Here is a 23,334-nt window from a genome sequence, read left to right on the forward strand (position 1 = left end):
GGACTAACCCTTTGCACTCGGAAGTTTTTCACTAGAAATATTTTAACATCTTGCGATGAGATAAAAATGATATTTCGTGAAAATAAGTCAAAGAGAAATCACAAGTATATTGAGGAACAAAGATAAATTGATGTATTATTTAAGGTATAATATTAAAAATCAAATATTATAGTTTTACCGTATGACATCAAGTGGTGAGTGAGAGTCACCTTTCGAGTGCAAAAGGTTAAATAATGATTTTTATATATCGAAACGCTTGTTATAAGATTTGTTAAGAGTAATCATTTTCCACAATAGTTTCTTTCTAATTATATTCGTAAAAATTAGAATTTGCCTAAATATCCGTTGTCTAATGATGATATAGCACTTACTGAGTGGTGATACGGTTGAGCAAATACTCCTTGAGAATGTTAGCCCACTTGCAAATGAGATTTAAAAGGGACTGCTTGAACGGTTTGATATCCAGTCTCAGCCATTGGCAAGCGATATGTTCATTCGGCATTTGATCGCATTTATGATACAGATCCATGAAATAATCAATTTCCTGTTTGAAATCCGACAGATCCGGCTTCTTCGGTTTCAAATTTTCGGGGACGTAATCTGAATGTTCTGCGAGCATCTCTCTATCCTCGATTGATACGTATTGGCCGTATTGAAGAAAATAGTCTAAATATTCCTGTTTGTCGTCTAGCCACAACCAACTGAACACCTCGTATATCTGGAAACGATTAACACGTTAAGCGCCACGAAAATCTTGGTCGTTTCTTTGTAAAGTTATTCTTTTGTAGCAGAGAAGAGTAGAGATAATTATTAATTATTTGGCGTTGCAATCCTTGCAGTGCGCTATTATCAACATCGTTACGTTATTAAACATCTTCATTCGACATCGGTCATCTAGCATATTACGATTGTTTAAAAGTAACTCAGAATCAATCATCGATGACTGACAAGACGCTTAATGTGTTAATGAATTATTTCCCAATATTTACTTATGCTTTGCCTACATTTATTTATATTTACCTACACTGCGCAACAGTAATTAAAATCATGAATTTATCCCACCTGAGCGTGTTCTTTGATATCTGCTAGAGCGAGTTTCACTCTGTTGCAAGTCTCTTCTAACATAAAGACAATACCATCTTCTTCTGTCAGGTCAACCTGCGAAGGCAGAGATCCACTAAAAATTCGAATCAATTGAAAGAATTGTTATTTAAGACAATCGTGAGATAAGAAAACTGAAGATTTTCTAGTGTTGAACGTATAAAAACATATCCCGACATGAATCTGTTAATCCTTTGCACACGAGGATACTTTCCTTAACAAATACTCATTATTTTATGATGAATTATAGATGATATTTTTATAACATGAAGACATATCTTGGATGAATTAAGGGACATAACTATTTTATTTCGATGCTCTATGTATTGATACATTAGATAAAATGTAATATTAAATTTTAAATTTTATAATTTGGATTAAATCGAATGGCGACTGAAAGACGCCTCTCGAGTGCAAAGGATTAAAGGATGTTTCATGGCAGTAAAGTTCAACTATTTATCTATCTATTATAAATCTATTTTATTTATATTCAGTATAATTTATCAATATAAATAAGCAAACAAGAACAGCGTGGAATAAAAATCGAATCAAATTTTCCTCTGAAATTTGAATTGAAGATATTCAAAAGAGCATAAGATTTGAAATGGTGTACCATGTAATGCTCTTGTTCTTCGGCAATTTGAGGATCGACGCGAGGAATCAGTGTACCCATCTTTATCATGTCAAGTAAGAGCGCCTCAAAGAAGCTGTAGAATCCTTCGGGATTGTCAATTTCCAGTGGCGGTCGAAAGCTGATACGAGGGTTCTATCGATATACGAAATCAACGAAATAATTAAAAGAAGTTGAACTTCGTAATAATAAATATAAATTATATAACAATAATAATTTTTAAATATCGATGAAGTACGTACCTCTAAATACAATTGTATCTCGAATAAAGGATACATGTTGCCTTCGGGATCAGTTTCGTCCAGTATATAGCAGATACTGCGAAACAGTAAAAAATTAATTGTTCAAAATTACACATTCATAAATTTAATTCAGTTTTATTTGTCAAATATGAATATTTTTATGAGCTCTGAAAGAAACGATAATTGGATAAAGCAGAAATTTTGACATAATTCAATATTTAATATGAATATTAAATAATTAATAAACATTTTACTGCTTTGCTCTATTTTGCATAATTTCAAAATATGTATGACATTTTACAATCGTAATACAACTCAGATTAATATTACTATTAAAACACAATAAGATTATTCTTGTTTAACTGTTGATTAAATATTACTGTATCACAGATTTATTTTTAAATCTAAATATATATTTTCGTGATACAATACAAGTAAAAATTTTCATCAATTTTCAAACCGAAAATTTTTTATTTTATAATACATGCACTGAAATGGTAATCTGATGTGCGATTATAAAGGATAAACAACTAAAAATTCTCGTAAATTAGAGGAACTAAACAAGGTATCTACGTACCTTGTGGATACAGCTTGAATGAGACCTTTCGAAATTAAATTGTCAACGTAGGTGAGATAAGGCTGCCATTTTTCACGTCGAAGTGCTTGCGTTTCTTCATCAACTTCTTCTTCCTCCACCATTTCCTCCTGTTCTCCTGGTGATTGCTCTTCCACCTCCTCCACTGCACTAAAATTGTTAAATAATTTTATATATTTCTTAAATGTAATCTAATAGGGAATTATATTTCAAGAGTAGTAATTATATCCAAATTATTACATTATTTGATTGAACGCCAGTGGACTCCTTTTTCAATTGATTAAAAATTCTTAAGCAAATTGTTTGGTAATGAGGTTATCCATGTATGAATCAAAATATATTATATTTTATGAATACAAATTTTTAATATATATTTTTAATATATAGTTATAAACTACAAGTTGTTCATATATAAGATATCCACATTAAATTATATGTAGATTATTTTTTTCAGTTTTTTTTAAAAACTAGACTTTGATAATAATGTAACACTGATAATTATGATTATTTGAACCACTTGAAATATTCAAAAGATAAATTGTTGTGTTTGGAAAATAAAATTATTTCAAATGAATATTTAAGTATTGCATTCAAATTTCGAGGTATGTAGGTGTTAATAAATTTTTTGACTATAGTTACATTTTACATTTTTTCTCACATTACCTTGACATTTCTTGTACAACTTCTTCTAAAATTTCTGATTCTTCTAATAGGTAATCTGCCATTAGGAAAAAGTACAAGTTTATACAAAGCATTCTACGTATACAGAATTAAACTTGTCAATCACATTTAAATATGAATTATCAAAATATTTTTACGAACCATTAAGTTATAGACTTAAAATTTTGTAATAATGTTTTATGATAATTTTGCAATAAAATTATAATAATTTGCAATCACCATCCTGAAACTCTGCCTCGTCCTTCTCATAAAAATTCTCTGGCAATAGATCAAAATATAACTTGTAATTTTCTTCTAAGACTCGTTTCAGTTCTTCGGCAGTTTCTTTGATTTCTGTGTATCTCTCTTCAAATTTATCATCTTTGTCTGTGATTGACAATAAATTTTCATCCCTCGCGTCCTTGCGATACAGAACCGGCATCATTGCCCAGGTATACAATCTGTCCATAATATTCTTCAAGTTCTCCTGTGCTCGAAACACTCGTACATGCAATTTCCGAACCATCGACAGCAAATTATCTATGTATTCCGGTACCTCTAAAAGACGTTTGATTGTCAGAAATCAAATGTTAACAAGAGTGAACTACTGTAGAACTTTCACAAGAGAAGAAAAAAATTTGGAAATTCATTTAGACTAATATTACCTATGTAAAATATATAAATTATAGAGGAGAGAATATGAATATAGGATACTCATTTTATTTGTTAGTATAGGGAGCCACAGAATAGTCATAAATAAAAAAAATGAAACAGAGAAGCTCGAAGAATTTTAGAAGGAATGTACTGCTTAATCGTCAATTTTGTGAATGTTACGAAACTTTTGAGTTTCTTAGGTTTTCTAAAAATTCCAAAATTAGAATGGTAGAAATAGGAGTAGTAGTACGAGACAGCAATAATCTCAGAATATTGAATAACTAATATTAAAATATTTATATTCATAGTTAACTTAAAATTTATTGTTAAATATTATAATATCGTTATGTTATAATATTATGTATTAAACTATCCAACAGATTTTAATTGATTAATGAGTAGCACTGTTAGTTGCTCAATATTTTTCTATTTCCATACCATTGGATTTCCAATTATAATTTTCTTGGCCATAATCAATGAATTTGTCAATTTCTTCGATTTCTTCTTGTACCAATTGAAATTCTACAGGAACACTTTCACTTCGTATTTTGTTGTACCTAATAGAACATTCATTAGAAAACAATTTTCCAATAACTAAACGAATGTACAATATTTTTACAAATGTATTGTAATTACCAAGCAGAGTCAATTATAAATGTTTGAAACCACTTCATATTAAATCACTACTAATAATAAAAATTCATAATTTAGGTGTTATAAATCTTATAAAACAAAATGATATTATCTGGAATATTTATAATTTTGATAAAAAGTATATTACATGCATCCCCATTTCACTTACCAATTTACAATTAAATTGAGATTGTAAGTGCTCTTGAAGTAGAACTCCGACCCGTTATAAAAATTAATCGCCTCTTCTGACAGATCGGTCCTCTTCATTATAATCATATAACGAATTTCCCTCAACAAAGTAGTTAGTTCAGGATCGAAATTCATTTCCAGTTGTCTATCGTGTCCAACTCTTAACAATGGTTTGGACAAATATGTCTCCGTAATATCTGGGACTGTTTCTGCCCACGCATTGTAAATCTGCTGCTCCTTTTGACTGATGAGCGACTTGGGAAAATAAAAAAGTGATATATTTAATGATTATCGTATTACATTATTTATAACGTTTTTATCGTTAATCCACGTCGTTATCCACAATATGTAAGTTTGAAACTACATCTTGTTGTCTTCAAATAAATCGTGCAGATCGTTATACAATCGATTAATGAATCTTTAAAAAATATATACGTAATGAAGAAAAAAGAAGTAAATATAAGTCAGTATTGTGATTTTGAGAAGTATCAAAAAGATTTGTTTTAAATATTAATTCTCTTTGCTGTCCGATAAAAATGGAAAACATGTCGAACATCAACATATTGGTAGTTCTATTGTTAACAGACATATAGAGAAAGTTTACCCGCATCATTATACTAATGTCAATCTGCATATTCATTGATATATCATTAATAGCATATTGAAGCCTCTAGTAACCCAAATAATAAAGAAATAAAGGAGTCTAGATGAAGGAATTTTCGAATAATAGAAGCAATTGCGTTGCTAATGTTAAATTTAATTTCTTTAAATACCGAGAACTGATAGCTTCTTTAAATATTTAAGACTTTTATATTTTTTGCCTAGTAAGTTATATTAATTTCTAAAAGTACATTAGCTGTATCCTGTTTCGTACTAATAATCGTCACGACTAAGGTCAAATTAAGTATTGTTATAAGAAATTTTGTTCGTATAATGTAATTTTCAGATATTTGTCTTCGAATATTTGAAAAAATTTGAATTATTAAAATTTTTAACTATTTTTATCTATTTTAGAGTTACTTCAGTTGTAGACTGTAGCCATTGTGGGTCTTGCTTACAGAATCATCCTATATTTTATCGGTATATTTAGAGTTTCATTAGTAATTACTTCGAGTTCTTGATATTTGCTCTTGAGCTCACTCTCCATTTTCGCTGTGATTAGGGGATGATCGCACAATTTTGCACATTCAATTGGAAAATGATATCTTTCACGTAACTTCATTAACAAGCACAAAGCACCAGCTACTGGTGGGAAATACTGGTTGACAGCTATACGTAGTGCTCGTTGGTCTCTCTTCACAAAATTTTCATCGAACAATATCTGCGTAATGATAGATTGTTTTTACAACGTTGAAAATAAGGACATTGACAATCGTTTTTATAGAGGATTAAATGAAACAAAAGTACAGGCAACAGTACCGAAAAGTACAATTACCAATATTTTTGAAAATAGTGAACTATATTATAACTCATTACACAATCACCGGATGATCGAATAGTCATTATTCTACGGAAATTAATGTACTTATATATATGCAAAAATTTTTAGACAAATGATACGTCGCAAACTTTAATCAGATCCAAAAAGTGTCTAAAAGAATATTTTTTAAATACGAAACTTATGAATAAATCTATAAATTGATCTAACAAATGTTGTGCAGGTAAGTAAGTAGTCATTATGTCGATCAGTATCATCAAAAACACAAAATTATTTTATAATTTACGAAAAGTAAATTGTCTTTAAGTTAGACTTATTAATAAATAATAGATGTTATTACCTTTACGTTGCTGAAATGTCTATCCATTCTTTCAACCACGTTTTCATAATTATCCCACAACTGAGACATAATTACAGGTCTATTCGCAATGGAACCCAACATCCAGATAATTTTAAAAGCCGATTCTAGATTGTGACACTCTGCAAATGCTTGTTCAAAAATACTTGCTAAACGTCGATCAAATTCTTCCACCTTTTACACGAAAGATAGCTTCCTATTATTTGGTTAAGCCCTTCATTGTTAAAAAATATTCATTTCTATATTAAAAATAAGTTACTTTGACGAAGAATTTTTCTAAGTCTCTAGTAAACTGAGTTTCATCAGGTGACAGAGCTTCGTAAGTCACGTCCCCAAAAGACTGATATAATTTCATAAATTCTTCGTAAATTTCGATGATCATATTAAGTAGTGATCTTGCTTTTAAACCCGCCATTTCTATTCTTTCTAATTTCAAGTAGTCCAGAACAACGTCAAATAACGACTGCGAACGGAATATGAAAGTGGTGTAATACGTGTAACGAATATAGGAAGACATTTTTTAATAGATATCAATTTCAGAGCACACGAGAAATAAATTACGTCCATTAATCTGTACTTCAGTTTATATAGTTTTTTGAAGAAATATGTAGAAGAAAATTACTTTGAAAATGTAATGTTAAAAATATTATATGTATTTGAACATACAAAAACTACTATAAATATTTTTAACCCTTTGCAGTCGAGAATATTTTTCTCAAGAAATATTCATTATTTTCTGATGAAATATCGATGATATTTTTTACAACTAACATAAAGAAATACCTTGCATAAACTAAGTGACAGAAGACTCAGAAGACAGAAGCACTCGAGTGCAAAGGGTTAATATAAGAAAAGTATTATAAATATTTTTAATGTACAAGGTGAACATGAAAAAGGGTTTACAATTTCTAGGATAAGTAGTACCTGACAAGTGGTTAAAAATAAGCCTAGCGTTTAAAAACCAGTAAAAGTAAAATGACATATAATACGATGCTACCAAACCTGGATTTCTTTAAGTCTTTTTTCAAACTTCTGTATCCTATCGAAAACTAATTTTTCGTGGAATGCCCACGGTACAGGTTCCACGGGTCCCTTAAAATAATTTTCAATTTTTTCCTTAAACATCCGAAATGTGTCTTGATAAAAATCAAGGAGGGGTATCACTTCCGATATTTTTGCTTTGTTCTCCTCAATGTCACCCTCGAATAAAGTTGACGGATTTATATACTTCACTGACTGCAGAAAACATTTAAGATGGTACCATTTCGTCTGAACAAATCTTTTAAAATTTCGTCTTCGTCTTTACTTTAAGTATGGATAAAAATAATTTTAATAGAGTATTATTATGATCTACAAAAATAATTCTTTAGTTGTATAATATTTTATTATGAAAAAAAGTATGCGTATAGATACATATTTGCATCATCCAAAAAATTGTACAATTCTTTTACTTAAAAATGGTTTAAATGATAAATTATTTAATTTTATATTCGTTTCAAATGAAATTTATCGAAACTTGTGAAAAAATGTATTCACAAATAACACGTTTACAACTAATTATTCTTAAATTAAAACGGTGCAGAAGATAAAATGTAACTTGTACAAATAGGAAAATTAAACGTTGCATTCAAAATTTGAAATACATCGTTTTCATCTGCTCAAATGGTAAAAGTCTAGATAAAATTGCAGCATTGCAGCCGTGAATGAATACAACCTGTTATGAAAAAGTTGCTTGCATTACAGAAACCGAGCACGTTTACTTTCGTGAAGTCGGAGGGATACTTTGCATGGGTAATGGAACCAGTTGCACTTTAATCGCTGAGGAAATTATTTGCACTCTAAACAACTTTTCACGCGGGTTGCATATAATTTCATAAAGTGTCGTTTCTATGCATACTCATATTTAACATTTAAAGTGAATATACAGGGTTATCCACTTAACTTGATGGTTTACCTATCGAAAACATGAAGAGATTTACTATCAACTTTTCATACAAATTTTCAGAATGCATTTTTAGAGATTCAACGAGACTTTTATTATTCCTTTTGAATAAGAAAACGAATTTATTCAACAGCTTCTCAATGAAAATACTCTGACGAGTAATTTTGAGTTAGTTCCAGAGATTTTATCTCGATAATAGGTTCCATTTGTATTTGATGATACAGTAAAAGTGTCACGAGAAAACGTGAATCGAGTAAGAGCTTTTCTCGTAATTACAGTTTTTAAGAGTTCCAAGTCATTGACAACTTTCTTTGAAATAGAACGCTATGATACTGAATGTATTAATCGACACAGCTGTAGCTTAGTCATAATTCTAGATGACATTTATAGGCAGTAAAACATAGGATGACATAATTGATACTTAAAACAGTAGTAAATTAGTGATACAGTAGTAGTAAACTGGCAATGAAGAAATAGTACCATTTTTTCACACTAATCTTGTTTAATGTAAAATCTCTGTTACCCTGATTTCACAACACATTGCTTGCATTAAAAATCGCGTACCTGAGATATCAGCAAATTTGAAATTTCTCGTAGCAGGGCGATCATTCTTTCCAGAGTGTAATATTTTGAGTTCGACCACATTAAGCAAGCACAATGCAGTAAAGATTTCAATTTTATTCCTAGATCTTTGAATTCAGAACTCTCGATTTCTCGGAAATAGAACTCCAGTGGTTTCAAGTACAAATTTATGTCTCTGGTTTCGAGTAACGCTACATTGGAAAAGAATGATTTAATGAAATACAATAAACATTCGAAAAATTGTCGTAATTTAACCATTTTTTTGTGGCTTTTAGAGGAAGCAAAATACAATCAGTATTCTATAAATAACATTTATAACAAGATATAATCAATACTATGTAAATATTATTTATCTACCGTGTTATAAAAATCTAATTTAATATTTTACATTGATTTTACGACTTCCAGAACTTTGTATCCTGAGAGCAATTAATCTTCTTTTTTAAAATAACAATACTGTTAGAAAATAATGACGTACATGCAGCTACATTTTTTATTAAATTCTTGAAATATTCCGCGTAAGGACTTTCCATTTGTTCCAAAAAGATGCCCATGCTGACTACTCTCGGATCTTTCAACTGTCGGTAAAGTGACTCCATGTTTTTTAGCCTCATGTTCCAATAATTTAACTCTAAAACGATCGATTGATTAATGCAATAAAAATAATTGAAAATAATTTCGAATAATTCAAGCAAATCCAAGATATTAGAAATTAGGTACAAAACCGATTAAATACTTGCACGTGTATATACGGTGATTCCGATCTAGTGGTACAAGTGGAAAAATTAATAAATAAAAACAATAACATTTTTTCGTTTAATACTTGAAAACATCGAATTTGAAAATTATGTAAGATATCGTAATACTGAATGTCAATGTGAAAATTATAAAACTTGTCCTAATATTAAGTATCAATTTGAAAATTACACAAGGTGTCCTAATATTAAATATCAAAGCAATATTTGCATTAAACAACTATCTACATCTCCAAATAAATGTGAATGAATAATTAAAAATACGAAAATAGATTTTTCCTTTTTTCCTTTTTAAAGGATATTTTTGCCGTGTTATTAAAAATTCAGTACCTTATTCTTGGACATAATTATGCCAACATAGCACTATGTGGGTGGATGAAATATGATTTACGCTGGCACTGATGTTGAGGCAATCATTTCAAAGAACCATTACAGCGAACGTGGTACGGGTCATATAATTTAACGTAAATAGTATCATTCTACATGGCCATGTGAAAGTTTCGAAGTCATATTTAGGTGCTTTTTTAAACAGTCTAAATAAATCTTTTATGCTAGCACACTACGAACTGGTAAATTTTGAAAAATTTATAGACAGAAATGTATACACGAATTCTAGAAGCTGTTAAACAAAGTAATGATGGTGAAGGTTTTAAACATAATTGAAGAAACATGAATATTACTCGATTCTTTTGAATTCAAATGAAATATCATTCTTCTGTTATTAACTATTATATTTTGGAGGAAAATTGGATATAGAATGTATCTAGATTCTTTATCTTTGTTCACTAAATTATTAATGACAAAGTAAGTGGATTGATCATAGTTGAGAAATCATAGGATATGGGGTGAAGCTTATCTATTTCTCAAAGATATATAGACATTCATTTATGTCATAAAAATGGAACCAAATTATGAAGAGTAATGACGCATATTTTGAGAGTTAAAAGGTTGTACAAGTGTCTGTAAATAAATTGGAAATTTAATTAAAAAACGTATACTTTGTTTCTAGATGTGGTAACTGATTTTAAAAATACTAGGGCTCACGAAATTACCAGACTGTTCTGGCACGGGTGATCCATTCTTCTTTGTGAACTCTTCGTTTAAAATCTCATTAATTTGAGTTGCCCATTTTATTACGATTTTTTCTATATTACTCTTTAATTCTAGAGTTTTAGCATCAATCGGAGATAAATGCTCCCGTTCGAGAATATCTTGGATATCCATTGGCATCGGAAGCAACGTTTGACCTGTTATCTTCCCCTTGACCTAATCATTTATTTTTCCAATCGTAGAAAAATCATTGTCTTGCTAATATCAGTGTTTTGTGAGAAAATGTAAAAAATATAAAACTATCTTTAATATTATAACTTTAAGGAAATTTTAAATTGCAAATCATAATTATTTCCACGACTTCGATATAATTTGTATTGGACTCGATTCATAAACAATTTTATTTACTTTAATTATAATGAAGTATAAGTCCATTTTTTCCTTTGTTATAGGATTATTGAAACACTGAAGTAATTATTAATACCATACTCTTTTACCTGCCAGATTATACTTCGTAAATTATATATTTGCTGTTTTACGTCTGCTCGTGCGACTTCCGGCCAGCCAACGTGATTTCTTGGATTAGATAGAATGGGAACGTATGCCTAGAAATAATAATGAATCTAAAATAGAAAGGTTTCTTAAATAGAACATTTTCTATTTGAAAGAATGACAATAAATCTAGAATTTTAATGGAATTAAAAACGTTTTAACTCTCAGAGGACTCATATGAATGATACTTTTTTCACGTGAAATTTCATTTCCAAATAAATCAATTTTAAAGCGCGCTAACGAACACTTTTGGAGTGCAAAGGGTTAAAGGTTGTTCAACTACTTTGGAGAAACTCTGGATAACTTTGTAATAAATAAATATAATGTACATTCTAACTGTACCTTGGAGCAGTTGTTATGACAACGCATTAAGAATTCCACATTTTAAGAGGAATTTTATGTAGACAGTGAAATAAAAGTCTTTTCTTCAGGTTAATTACTAGAATTTATATCCTAGGTGTCTTTTTATGAAACTATTTTTATACTTTCTTGTCTGTTTATTTAACACACATTTTGCTCTCGATTTAGAGAACCTCACGGTAACTGATCCTTCGTGAACAATTACAATTTGTAGGAAATAAGAGTATTGTCATAATAAGGTTAACAATAAATACTTTAACCCTCTATAGACTCGTGTGACTTTGAAGTCACATACCAATATACTGGCATCTTGTTCATTTATTTGATTTACATAGCAAACTAGCGAGTAAAATTAAGGAATTAATTAACTTAAACTTTTATACGTTCAGACGTGAAAGTTCAATGTCACTGTAATTTCAAACTTACAAAATATATTCGTTTTAATACAATTATTAAAACTATTGAATACATTGTTAATTTGTATTAATAGGTTGACACTTATTAGTTTTATACTACATACACTTTTTATAATCACGAAAATAAATTCGACCTATAGAGGGTTAAGTAAAAAATAGGAACTAACATCCTCGACAAGAACGGCTAACTCCTCGATCGGATTCGGCGCCATGTCACCCGGTATCAGCAAGTCCTTGTAATTAGCCTCGGTGACTAGTTGGGGTCGCCTCTTCAAGAAGTACGTCTGCTTTCTCTTAGATTGCGTTATTTCTAGATAAGGCACCAAGAGACCAGCTGGTGTCAATTGCAAAACAAGGATCATCTCGGATGGTGTACCAAAAAACTTGGTAATAAGATCCTAAGCGTAGAGGTCAATTAATTCCGGAATTCCTGCTTAATTAAGGACATTTTTATAATTTTAACCCTTTGCACTCCAAGAGTTTCCTAGCGAAAACGCCCAACACACTTTCCAATGAAATATAGTCATTTCTTGAAACTACTTAATAAGAAATTGTGCGTAAATTAAAGAAAGAGACTGTTTTATTTTAATACTTCACTATTAACGCATCACACGAAACTTAACATTAAATATTATACTTCATAATTTTGCTGTATCAAATCGTGTGACAACTGAGAGGCGCCTATGGAGTGTAAAGGGTTAACAGTATTCGAAAAAATTCACGTCTTATGTAAATATTACTTCTAATGACAAAGTATTGAGTTTCGTTATAAAGTTGAATTAATTCGTTATATGTGATTTGTTGGAGAAATATAGCTATATTTAAAAATTAAATTACGACATTGATAGAATAAAATAATGTTACACAGGGAATGTTTATAACCTATGATAATGTTTCTACGAGTGGAACGAATATAGCACTTACCTTAAAATCAACGTTTGATATCATTTTTGTCCATCTGTCAGCCTTCAATTTCCTCGTATACGTAAGGTAAGTATAAATATATTCGAACCGTTCATCTTCTTCCTTTTTCTCTTCTTTATCAACCATTTTTATTGTATCGTTATTGTACCTTATTCTTTATTATGCTACTTAATTCTAGTATTTGAAATTGACCTTCATTATGGACAGATCATTATCAAATGCTTTCATACTGTACATTTACAGAAAAGATGACGATACGATGCAAAGAAAGGCAGATAAATTCAAAGACGTCTTAAACTCGACGTTTATCGAATGTAAAAAAAATTTTCCATGCAATACATAGTATAGCATATAGTATAGCATATAGTATAGCATATAGTATAGTATATAGTATAGTATAGAGTATATTATATAGTATATTATATAGTATATTATATAGTATAGTATATAGTTTATAATATAGTTTACAGTATATTATATAGTATAGTATATAGTTTATAGTATAATTTATAGTATATTATATAGTATAGTATATAGTTTATAGTATAGTTTATAGTATAGTTTACAGTATAGATTATAGTATAGTTTATAGTATAGTTTATAGTATAGTTTACAGTATAGATTATAGTATAGTTTATAGTATAGTTTATAGTATAGTTTATAGTATAGTTTATAGTAAAAATAATATATAATATAGAGTACTATAAAAACAGCTTGGTGTTACTGGTAGGTTACAAAATTAACAGCAGTGTTAAGAGTTAAACCTTGTGACACCATTGTGTCATGTACAATTCCAAAAACCAAATGAAACTTAATTTACCTTGAATTTAAAAATCAATTATTCAAGTGACCGCAGACGGTACACCGACCAAACTGATAAAGGAGTGCATTTTCTTGTTTCCCTACATTTCGATGCCCAACGCAATCAGTCGCATGTGGCCCGCACACGTCGACGCGACGGCACGCAGCGTGGAAAGCGGACAGGTAAATAATACAGCTATTTGTACCCGGTGCATGACACGCGACATGCGGTACATAGCGTGGAAAGCGATCGCGTAGTTAAATCAATTCAAAATGCATCGAATACATTAGGACGTTTTGCGCGCCACATGCAAAGCGGTCGTGTAAATTTCAGACCTATTTTCGCTTATTCTGACCTTTTTTGGCGATGTCGCATGCCAACGCATCGTATGACTGATATAACCTCAAGCTTAACCCTTTTCCATACAATTTAGTCATGAAAAATTGTGCATGATAGAAGCATTTTATTTGTATTAAAGGAAACAACGTGTTTCATTTTATGATTCACACATTTTGTTAATCAAAAGAATACTAATTAAAAGTAATCTGGCACAGTTACTACTAACTAGTATGCCAATTTATTCTCAATTAGGAACTCTCGCGATTAGCAGCACATATTTATGACGCTCGACAATTTGCACCTCGCGTACAGGAAACCAAACTATGATAAAAGCAAGTATATTTTAAATGAGTTTTATTTAATTAATTGATTCTTGTAACTAGATAATATTAATTTAATAAATTGTGCCTAAAAAAAATATTTTCATCGAAATAAGCATGATTTTTAATGAGATTGTTAACTCGGTTTTCAACTTCGGAACAATGTGGCAATATTCGTTAATTCAACAGTAGTTTCATATAGCATCTCGTTAATATATTTGAAAACATTTTATAAGCATTGAAATTGTACTTATTAGTATGTAAGTGATGTGATCGATGTATTGTAATGAATAAATATAATGAAATTTGATAAAATATATAGCAGTTGTACAGTAATGAACTACTTTGAAATAGAACTACAATTATTAATTGAATTAAGGTACAAAAATATTTTTGTTTAAAAAAAGGATACAAGTATAATTAAAATTACTTATATTTATATTTATTCGTTCTTTGGTACATATGTTTTTAAATTTGTCAAGTGTTGCCAGATACAAGATGTATTATATTACACGTAGACGTCTATCATATAGGTGAATTATCCATTTATGCAAAGCAGAGACTACGTGAAAGGTCCTGGCACAAACTAATTAATGCCTCACCATCATTACGTAATGATACGCATTTGGGCATCGAAATTTTACCTCAAATTTGCATTTTAACCTTGAAATTTAAATTAGATCTTGGAACTGATACTTGACCTTCGAATCGTAATAATAACTTTTCAATTTATATGTCAATGTTTGGAATTCAGTTTAAATTGATATATCGGAGGCGAGAATTTAATAAGCACTAGTATATTATCGTTGAACATTCTTCGTTATGTTTGCTACATCTGTTGTGCGCAAAAAAGGTAAACATGACATAATAGCACATAACTACGTGAAACAAATCACCACATTATGCGATAGAGTTAAATAATCGAAAATTAAGTAATCATTGCTCTCCCACACAGTTGGAATGGCGCTAAAATGCTCGACATAGTCAGCATACTGATACTTTCTCTCTACAACAAAGACTACTCAGCTCGTTCGAGAGTTCTCATTTGTAAACGCATTTACAACGGTACGCTAAAATGTCTACACTTCCGTGCGGCTACGAAACTACAGTGGAATAAAGAATCTAACGAAGTGGTGGACGTTAAATTATGCAAGAGCTTAGTTGGTTTCTTAACAGATTAGAATTGTAGATTATACAAAGCAATTCGTATCAATCGAACAAGGAAGGAGGATAATAGGAAATGGTGAAAATGGCACTTCCGACAATCGAATCACTTATAGGAAATGATTCTGCAATAATGAAATACAATCTAAAATAAATATATATTACAGTTGCATAATTTCTTTATCTTTGATCATGTATAATTATGTATCAAAGTATATAACGAAAAAATTTGGAAGAATCATTCAATCTGTAATATCAATAAATACGTAGAAGATTAATATTAAATTTGAATTTTAAAAAAATTGAGTAATATTTATGCTTGATAAATTTTGTTTAAAATCTTCACAAGTCTGACACTTTATTATAAGGCAAGAGGTTAAGAGTAATATTCCTTCTTAAAGATACAATACGTTGAAGTACTATGAAAATTAAATTTTTCAACACGTTCACTGCCATGATGGTCACCGATAACTGAAGCTTCCAAATTACTTGACAACAATTGAAGCTATGAATTCCAAAATAGCACAAGTCGACGAATCAACATTTCGAGAAAATCGAAATTCTTTAATCAAATTCTTTGTTTCCATTTTTTTTTTTGTTGATTCGTGTACGTTTTTGATATTATTAAATACAATTCAATTATAATTTGTCAGAGAACTAATGTCAAATGAAAATGTTCAATAATATAAATAACAGGAAAACAGTGTCGTAAAAATTGCGATACCAAATAATAAGTAACCGTTTCCTTTTCGTCTATGCTGCAAAAGAATGAACGATACACGAAACTCCAAAGTTTTCCGTGGCAGTCAACGTGTTAAACGGCCTCCGAGAGAGTAAAATGTATAATGGCCAGTTAAAACTACTTCATCTTTAAGAGCCAGGTAATGTATAATCAACAACCTGAAATGCGATTCGAAAGTTATGAAAAACGACTGTCAGTGATCGAAGACATGCAACCGTTGCGTTTCATCCTCGTATATCTTAAAGAACGCTCCACCTTCTCAATAATTATAAAACGTACTGACAGAAAAATTAGTTAACTCTTTCAATCGTTTATGGCGAATGTATTTATCATGAGAAGGTGCCAATTTTTTGTTTAATAACGAGTATACTTTTTACGGAGAAAACAATTTGTTATTGCCATTTAAAGTAAGATTTAGGAGAAGCAAGAAAGACATTCATGATTTTAATACACTTTAAAATAATAATGAACCAAAGATTATTAAGCGAAACACAATAATCAAGGAACAATGAGATAGAATTGGAATATAAAATGACATATCTAATCGTTCCCTTCGGTAACTTTTATTAAACAATGTCATTCTATTTTCAAAGTGAAATAAAACCCTGAAAGGTTTAAAAGTCGATGCGAAGTAAAATCGAAGGAGATTTCATATACGCTGTTATTTACCATTAATATATTTTTGTCTTTTAATATATCAAGTATCATACATGAATCTTTTTCAAATGGTTCAAATACAGTTTTTAACATATTTAACCTCTCCCTGTTTCTCAACAAAAAGTTACGTGTGTCACATAGTACGCACAAATGTAAACGCCAAGTTATTGCGCTATAAAAATGAATGTTTTCTCCTTGAAATTCATACAATAAACGTATGCACTTATGCATGGCGATCAACGAATCGTACACGTGAAACTTTCCTTGTATTACTTAAATAAATATGTTTAATAGCTAATATTCTTTATGAACTCCATACACATAATCCTGTTTTTTTATGGGGAACTAACAAGAGATTTGTTACCGATTCAAATATGAATAAATTATACACCGTGTAAGAGAAAAAAATTCGTAGAGCGAAAAAGTGAAATTATTTCAGATAATTATTGAATTATGGACATTTATGCGAATTCCCATTTTCATAGACGATTTCGCAGGAAGTAAGATCAATGAAAAATGTATTTCAACAATTAAACATTTTATTAACCTTTTACGGTTCGATGTTATTCTCGGATTTTCTCTGGAACTTGCTGTTAATGTTTCTTAATTTAACTTTAACACAGCATATTTTTAATTTATTTGAGAACATTTGAGAAGTATTGAAATCGTATTCGTACATTATACGATGGTGAAATTACGCATCGTATAAAGACAATTGGTGAAATATGTAACGATTGGAATACAATAAAATGTCGAATTTACTTCGATATAAAACTGTAAAAATATAAGTTGGAAATAAAATAAATTCTCCAATCGTTTCTGTTAAGTCTTTCTTTTATTTTGTATGATATATATCTATAATATCTGCAGTTCGTTAATTATCCAACGCGGAAGTAGACACATAATATACAGGTTATATAAACATATAATATAATTTATTAAATTAATCTACTAAATTAATAAATTTCAACATATTACTGAGTAAACATTAATTTAAATTGAAACATGTACTGCTGATAAAACGAAGTATACAATATATTTGAACAAACTTTATTTAAATAACTCATTCGTATAACTAGATAATATTAATTTAATAAATTATGCTCAAAAAAGGAGATATTCTAATCACAATAATTAATAATGGCAAATAGATATTTATATGATAACAGAAGTACAATTCTTGAATATAATTAAGTAATCCAGAATATATGGCTACGTCTATACCAAAATTCTCACAAACAGAATATAAATCACATCACAAATCTATAGTCAGTAATTTCAAGAAAAATTAGTCTATTAATCTACTATTTTAACAGAATATTTTAGTTTACCATACAGAAATGTATCTCTATCATTATATTCCACCATTGAAAGTTAAATCAAACATTTTGTTTAAATAGGCCAGAATGATAAAAAAAGTCAGAGCAACTGGCACTGTATTAATAATTTTGCAATACCTTCTGTAATGACTTTTGCAATAGAAATGATTGCAATATAACATTAAAAAATAGCGATAATATTACGAGAGATTACGGAGAACATACAATAACTACTCTAACGAACATAATTGATGTACAGCAAGCTTATCCATCATAACGATGCTATTGGCTGTTTACACGGTCTTGGAGCAATGAGCAGTTATCAGATTTTTGTGGTTGGAAGGTGTGAAGCCTCGTAAAACTCTTCGAATAATGTTGAAACAACATTGCGATATCTGTATCAGTAAAAAAGAAGCATGAAAGTAGGTAAAGGCGTGAAGAAATGTACGAACATCGATAAGAAATGAACAACACGGTAAAAAAAAGCGGTGCATTCCTGCTCGCAAGCATCACCAAAGACGTTTTACACCGATGGATTCAAAAGATTAATTCAATGAAATGAGACGTATATACACAGTGTTCCATTTTTATAAAAATGTAATTATCTGTGGAACTATTGGTTATTTAGAAAAATAGTTCAAACGCAATTTTTCAAGAGGGCAGTAAGTTGGTACACTTAGTTTATCTCTAAATAGACGTGTGCAGCGGAAATGAGGATCATTACTGCTGTTTTCAAGTATATTCATGTAATTTCCTTTGCATCAATCAAAAACAGATCATTTTCTACTGAAAAGTGTTAACCTATCTATATCGAAAACCCATTAAAACAGAAAACATTTCATTTAAGCTATTTTTTCAGTCATATTATAGTTCCAGGAATAATTCCATTTATAGATTAGAATGAGACAGCACTGTAAAGAAGTGATGTCATTGTGTTCTGTGTTTCGTAATTTCCAATTTAAGGAAGGTCAATGGTGAAGTTTCCCAATTCTTCTGAACTAGCCCCCCTGTGGGTAGTATTGGAAAATTTATGTACATGCCTTCTCTCATTTCTCATTGGCTGTTAAAGCAAGTCTACTGATTTAGCTGTGCCCTTTCAAAACTATCCTTGGTACAACGTTTTAAGTACCTGAATGATAAAATACATACCTAAACTTTCTATTAGATATTAATAAATCAATGATGAACAGATCAATTAATTCAGAATTATTTTTTTAAAAAAGAGTTAAAAAAAATATAAAAATTATCTTTTTTGATACTTTGTACTCAGCATTTGAAGGTTTAGTAAAGATTATACTGAAATATTGTTTAACATACCACAATGTTTACAAGATAGTAACGTTAAATACTATCTAGTGATTATTTATATTAACTGTTTAAATATTATTATTATTACTTTAAATATTTTATAGCCTATCCACTTATCGTTGCCTGCTGCAATTAAATGATTAAACACAATTTATTTAAATAGAAAAATAAACATTAATTTCAGTTCATGAGTAAATAACTTATATATTATAAAGATATATAGTAATTAAAATTTAGATAATAACAGTTTAATCGTACATCGTTAATAACTATTTCCACTGTCTGCTCACTAAGTTTTAGGTTCGACTGTACTTAGATACCAGAAGCAGCCTCACAATAAATTAAGAAAGAAAATAAGTAAAAGGAAAGTGATTTTCCTGAGTATTTACAGCTACTCCCACTTATAGTCGTATGCCATACGAGCCTTTAACATAAAAGCGGAAAATTATGCTGGTTAGAAACATCGTTTACCTATTTTTATTAAACATTCTATATTATAATATGTTACTCGTGCTTACAAACAAGTTTATTGTTTATTATTTAGAAATAGAAAAGAATAAAAAGGAAATGCTACCTACATAATTATAAAAGAAATATCAATTAATTTTGTTGTATAACCGATATATTTTATTACTGCAAACTAATTTTCTTATTAAACCACTACTAACATTTTCCCATGGCACGTTTAGTTTTTCTTACAGTGGTATATATTGCTTATTTTATGCTTTTGAATTCTGACAATTCTATACTTTATAGTTATACAATTTTTATTTCTAATCCTGGACCGTTTCATTTCTAACTTTATTTCCCACTTTCTTCGCTAAGTTCGATGTAATATTCGAAACGCTATAGAATTTAAAAATTCATTTTCATTCTCTTTAAAAATGTCCTACTACAGAAAAACAAAACAAATAAAATGTGCAGAATTATTGGATTGTGTTCTGTTACTATGTTTCGTATATTTATCTTAATAAGCTATACTGCGAACATTATTAGCGCCGATAATTATATAAACATTACCTACAGTTCATTTAAATCAGCTGTTTTAATTAATTACAGCGCCGACAACCGGTTGTCGACCCAACACCAACATGTTAATTAAGCGAATGTTTGGGCTTAGATGAAGGAATGATTATCGACTATCTGTTGCTTGTTACAAAACAAACAGGAAATGTCTAATCTAAAGTCAATATTTCTCAGGCTGTATATATATATAAATTTCTATGCATACATTGATTGTTAAAGTAAAAGTTGGAGTTGAGATTTACGTTCACTTTCTTCCTGTGTTTCATCTTCTCTGTACAATTGATTAATAAAACTATTTTATACTTAAAACTAACATATATATACTTTATTACTATTGCATAATAAAGAAGCGTAGTGTGACATATACATAGTAAGTACTCATACATATATGAAAAGAAACCAGGAATTGACCGATTTTGCAATGTTATTAACGGTGTACTGTTATTACACACAATAAAATTAAAAAATTACATTCTCGTGTTAAGGAGTTCGTCTCTACACTTGTTTCTCCATTTACGCGGAGTATTTGTTCCATGTAGAGTTGTTTTATGTGAATGAAAATCGCGTTAAATGAGTCTACCAATTAAGAAAAAACAAAACATTGGGAAGAAAAGCTGGTATAAGGTTTAGAAACATATATTCATTGCATAGCTTAACAAGAAAATAGTATCCACGACATTTCAGAAACAAAAGTAAATTTTACTTAGTGTCGCTAAATTCAATTGACATCAATTGGTTGTAATGTTTTATAGAATGCCTGTCAAGTTTAGGCATATACGAATTAATCATAAACACAGTGTTTTATTTACGAATAATTATTTTCATGGGATTGTTTGAATGCCCACCAAACTTACAGTTGGAAGATGAGTCGATGTCTAGCCGAACGGAATGGTAGCAAAAAATGTCTTTCTAGTTTACAGCACTATAGTTTTAATTAAGTATGACCGTATCAACGAACAGTAAATTATAGATTGAAATATTGGGAAGATGAAACATTAGGAAATAAAACCAAAGAAGATTGGCTAAGAAAAGATGAATACTGAACAGTCAACCGAGTTCTTCAGGCTACCCAGCAAATGAGCTAGCAGTACGATAGAACCTCCTACAACTCGATTAACCCCTTGTCCTACGATTTCCTCCACAACTGTGATAAAACTATTTTATCGTTAATAACTCAGTAGAAAAGGAAAAGAACTTGAATCATCTTGTATATCTACGTTCATCCTACAGCTAAGCAGTAAACGCTAGAATTTTAGATACATTATTTAGTAAACGTTTACGTTGATTTTGCTTGATTGCGATAACCCAAACGTGTATTTTAATCGCATACCTTTGAACCCCTAATTTTCAAAATCTAAATGAACAATTTCCCTAAAACCAATAAACTATACAACAAACCTCCGTAAATCTAGTATTAATCTTCACCAAACACGACGAACGTCCACGAGTGGGTGTAACCGTGGGTTCGAAGTCAAGCGACATTCTCCTGTCGAAGAGTTCGCCTCGATACGGTTCAAGCGGTCAAACATGGGACTACGGGAGGTTAGAAGCCGGTGGAAGCCGAGCCGGCCGGTGAAAGATAAACACGCGAAGACGATGATACTATCCGGAGCGAAGATTGATCGGGCGCAGGGCGTCGCGGAGGAACGAAGGAAGAAGCGTGAGGATGGGAAGGTATTCGGGCAGAAGCAAGGCGGCAGTGGAAAGCGGCAGGTGTTCCGGGTTAATATTCGTAGCGAAGAGGATTGTTTTGCAACGCTAGCTCTCCGGGCACCTTACGTGCCCATGCCCGTCTCGTAATTAGTTTGACTTTCACCGTGAGGGCCACCTTACCGGGCACACTTTCGCTCGTCTTCATTTTACCCGCCTCTCGGCCGACCGGCTCGCTCGCTCGCTCGCTCGCTCGCCTGCCTCTGGAATTACGTTACGGAGAAAATGCTTGAATGCGTCCGGAAGAATTCAGGCCGATATCAAGGACGTCCTCTCGTAACCTCACCAGATTCGGAACGTCGCGTCGTCGCGTATATACACATGGCCGTTGCGTAGCGTTGCGTTGCGTCGTTTCGGCGGGTCGACGGCGAGACCCTGCCTCTTCCCTTCTCACCTCTTCCCGCCTTTTCTCTCCGTGATGGAGCGGACCGGCTAGAAATACCGTCACGAGAATTTCTGACCAGCGCGGCGCATCCGTGCCCAACTTACCCAACGGGCTTTGATGTAATCGAGATTTCTTGTAATCTCGGAACAGTCTGTTCCCTCGCGACACGAAATACCTTGTCTTTCCTTCTGACCGTTGTAATCGCTGACTTCGGTACCCGCAACCCTGTGGCCGAAGAACTGTATGGCTTTTATCGATAAAACGAGAATGAGACGTGATAAATATCTACTTTTTCTAATTGAAATGTTTGTGATTAGAAATAATTGTAATGGGGTTGCGTGTGATCTTGGGACAATCTGTTTTCTCGCAATACGAAGTATCTTGTCTTCTTCTCCCTTTTCTGAATTCGATAGCTGCAAAAATATGATTTTTATAATTGAAGTGAAAGACAGAGAAAGAGTCATAGAATAATTATCTGTT

General features: G+C 30.8%; 1 protein-coding gene across 1 annotated transcript in view; it reads right to left on the reverse strand.

Annotated features, from left to right (window-relative positions):
- LOC116433782 (dynein beta chain, ciliary) overlaps nucleotides 1–13,208 on the reverse strand; it is a 53,824-nt gene extending 40,616 nt beyond the window's left edge. Inside the window, exons 1-19 of the mRNA XM_031992267.2 lie at nucleotides 13,083–13,208; nucleotides 12,326–12,556; nucleotides 11,328–11,435; nucleotides 10,833–11,046; nucleotides 9,504–9,656; nucleotides 9,008–9,216; nucleotides 7,504–7,737; nucleotides 6,761–6,964; nucleotides 6,484–6,675; nucleotides 5,814–6,026; nucleotides 4,686–4,960; nucleotides 4,322–4,440; nucleotides 3,470–3,787; nucleotides 3,233–3,287; nucleotides 2,552–2,719; nucleotides 1,975–2,050; nucleotides 1,715–1,867; nucleotides 1,063–1,158; nucleotides 372–718 (exon numbers count right to left, since the gene is read on the reverse strand). Coding sequence (XP_031848127.1) covers nucleotides 372–718; nucleotides 1,063–1,158; nucleotides 1,715–1,867; nucleotides 1,975–2,050; nucleotides 2,552–2,719; nucleotides 3,233–3,287; nucleotides 3,470–3,787; nucleotides 4,322–4,440; nucleotides 4,686–4,960; nucleotides 5,814–6,026; nucleotides 6,484–6,675; nucleotides 6,761–6,964; nucleotides 7,504–7,737; nucleotides 9,008–9,216; nucleotides 9,504–9,656; nucleotides 10,833–11,046; nucleotides 11,328–11,435; nucleotides 12,326–12,556; nucleotides 13,083–13,208 — 3,491 coding nt within the window. The remainder of the gene's footprint in view (nucleotides 1–371; nucleotides 719–1,062; nucleotides 1,159–1,714; nucleotides 1,868–1,974; nucleotides 2,051–2,551; nucleotides 2,720–3,232; nucleotides 3,288–3,469; nucleotides 3,788–4,321; nucleotides 4,441–4,685; nucleotides 4,961–5,813; nucleotides 6,027–6,483; nucleotides 6,676–6,760; nucleotides 6,965–7,503; nucleotides 7,738–9,007; nucleotides 9,217–9,503; nucleotides 9,657–10,832; nucleotides 11,047–11,327; nucleotides 11,436–12,325; nucleotides 12,557–13,082) is intronic.
- Between the last annotated feature and the right edge of the window lie 10,126 nt (nucleotides 13,209–23,334).

Source organism: Nomia melanderi, chromosome 14 (genome assembly GCF_051020985.1).
Source record: "Nomia melanderi isolate GNS246 chromosome 14, iyNomMela1, whole genome shotgun sequence".
In the NCBI taxonomy this organism is placed as follows: domain Eukaryota; kingdom Metazoa; phylum Arthropoda; class Insecta; order Hymenoptera; family Halictidae; genus Nomia; species Nomia melanderi.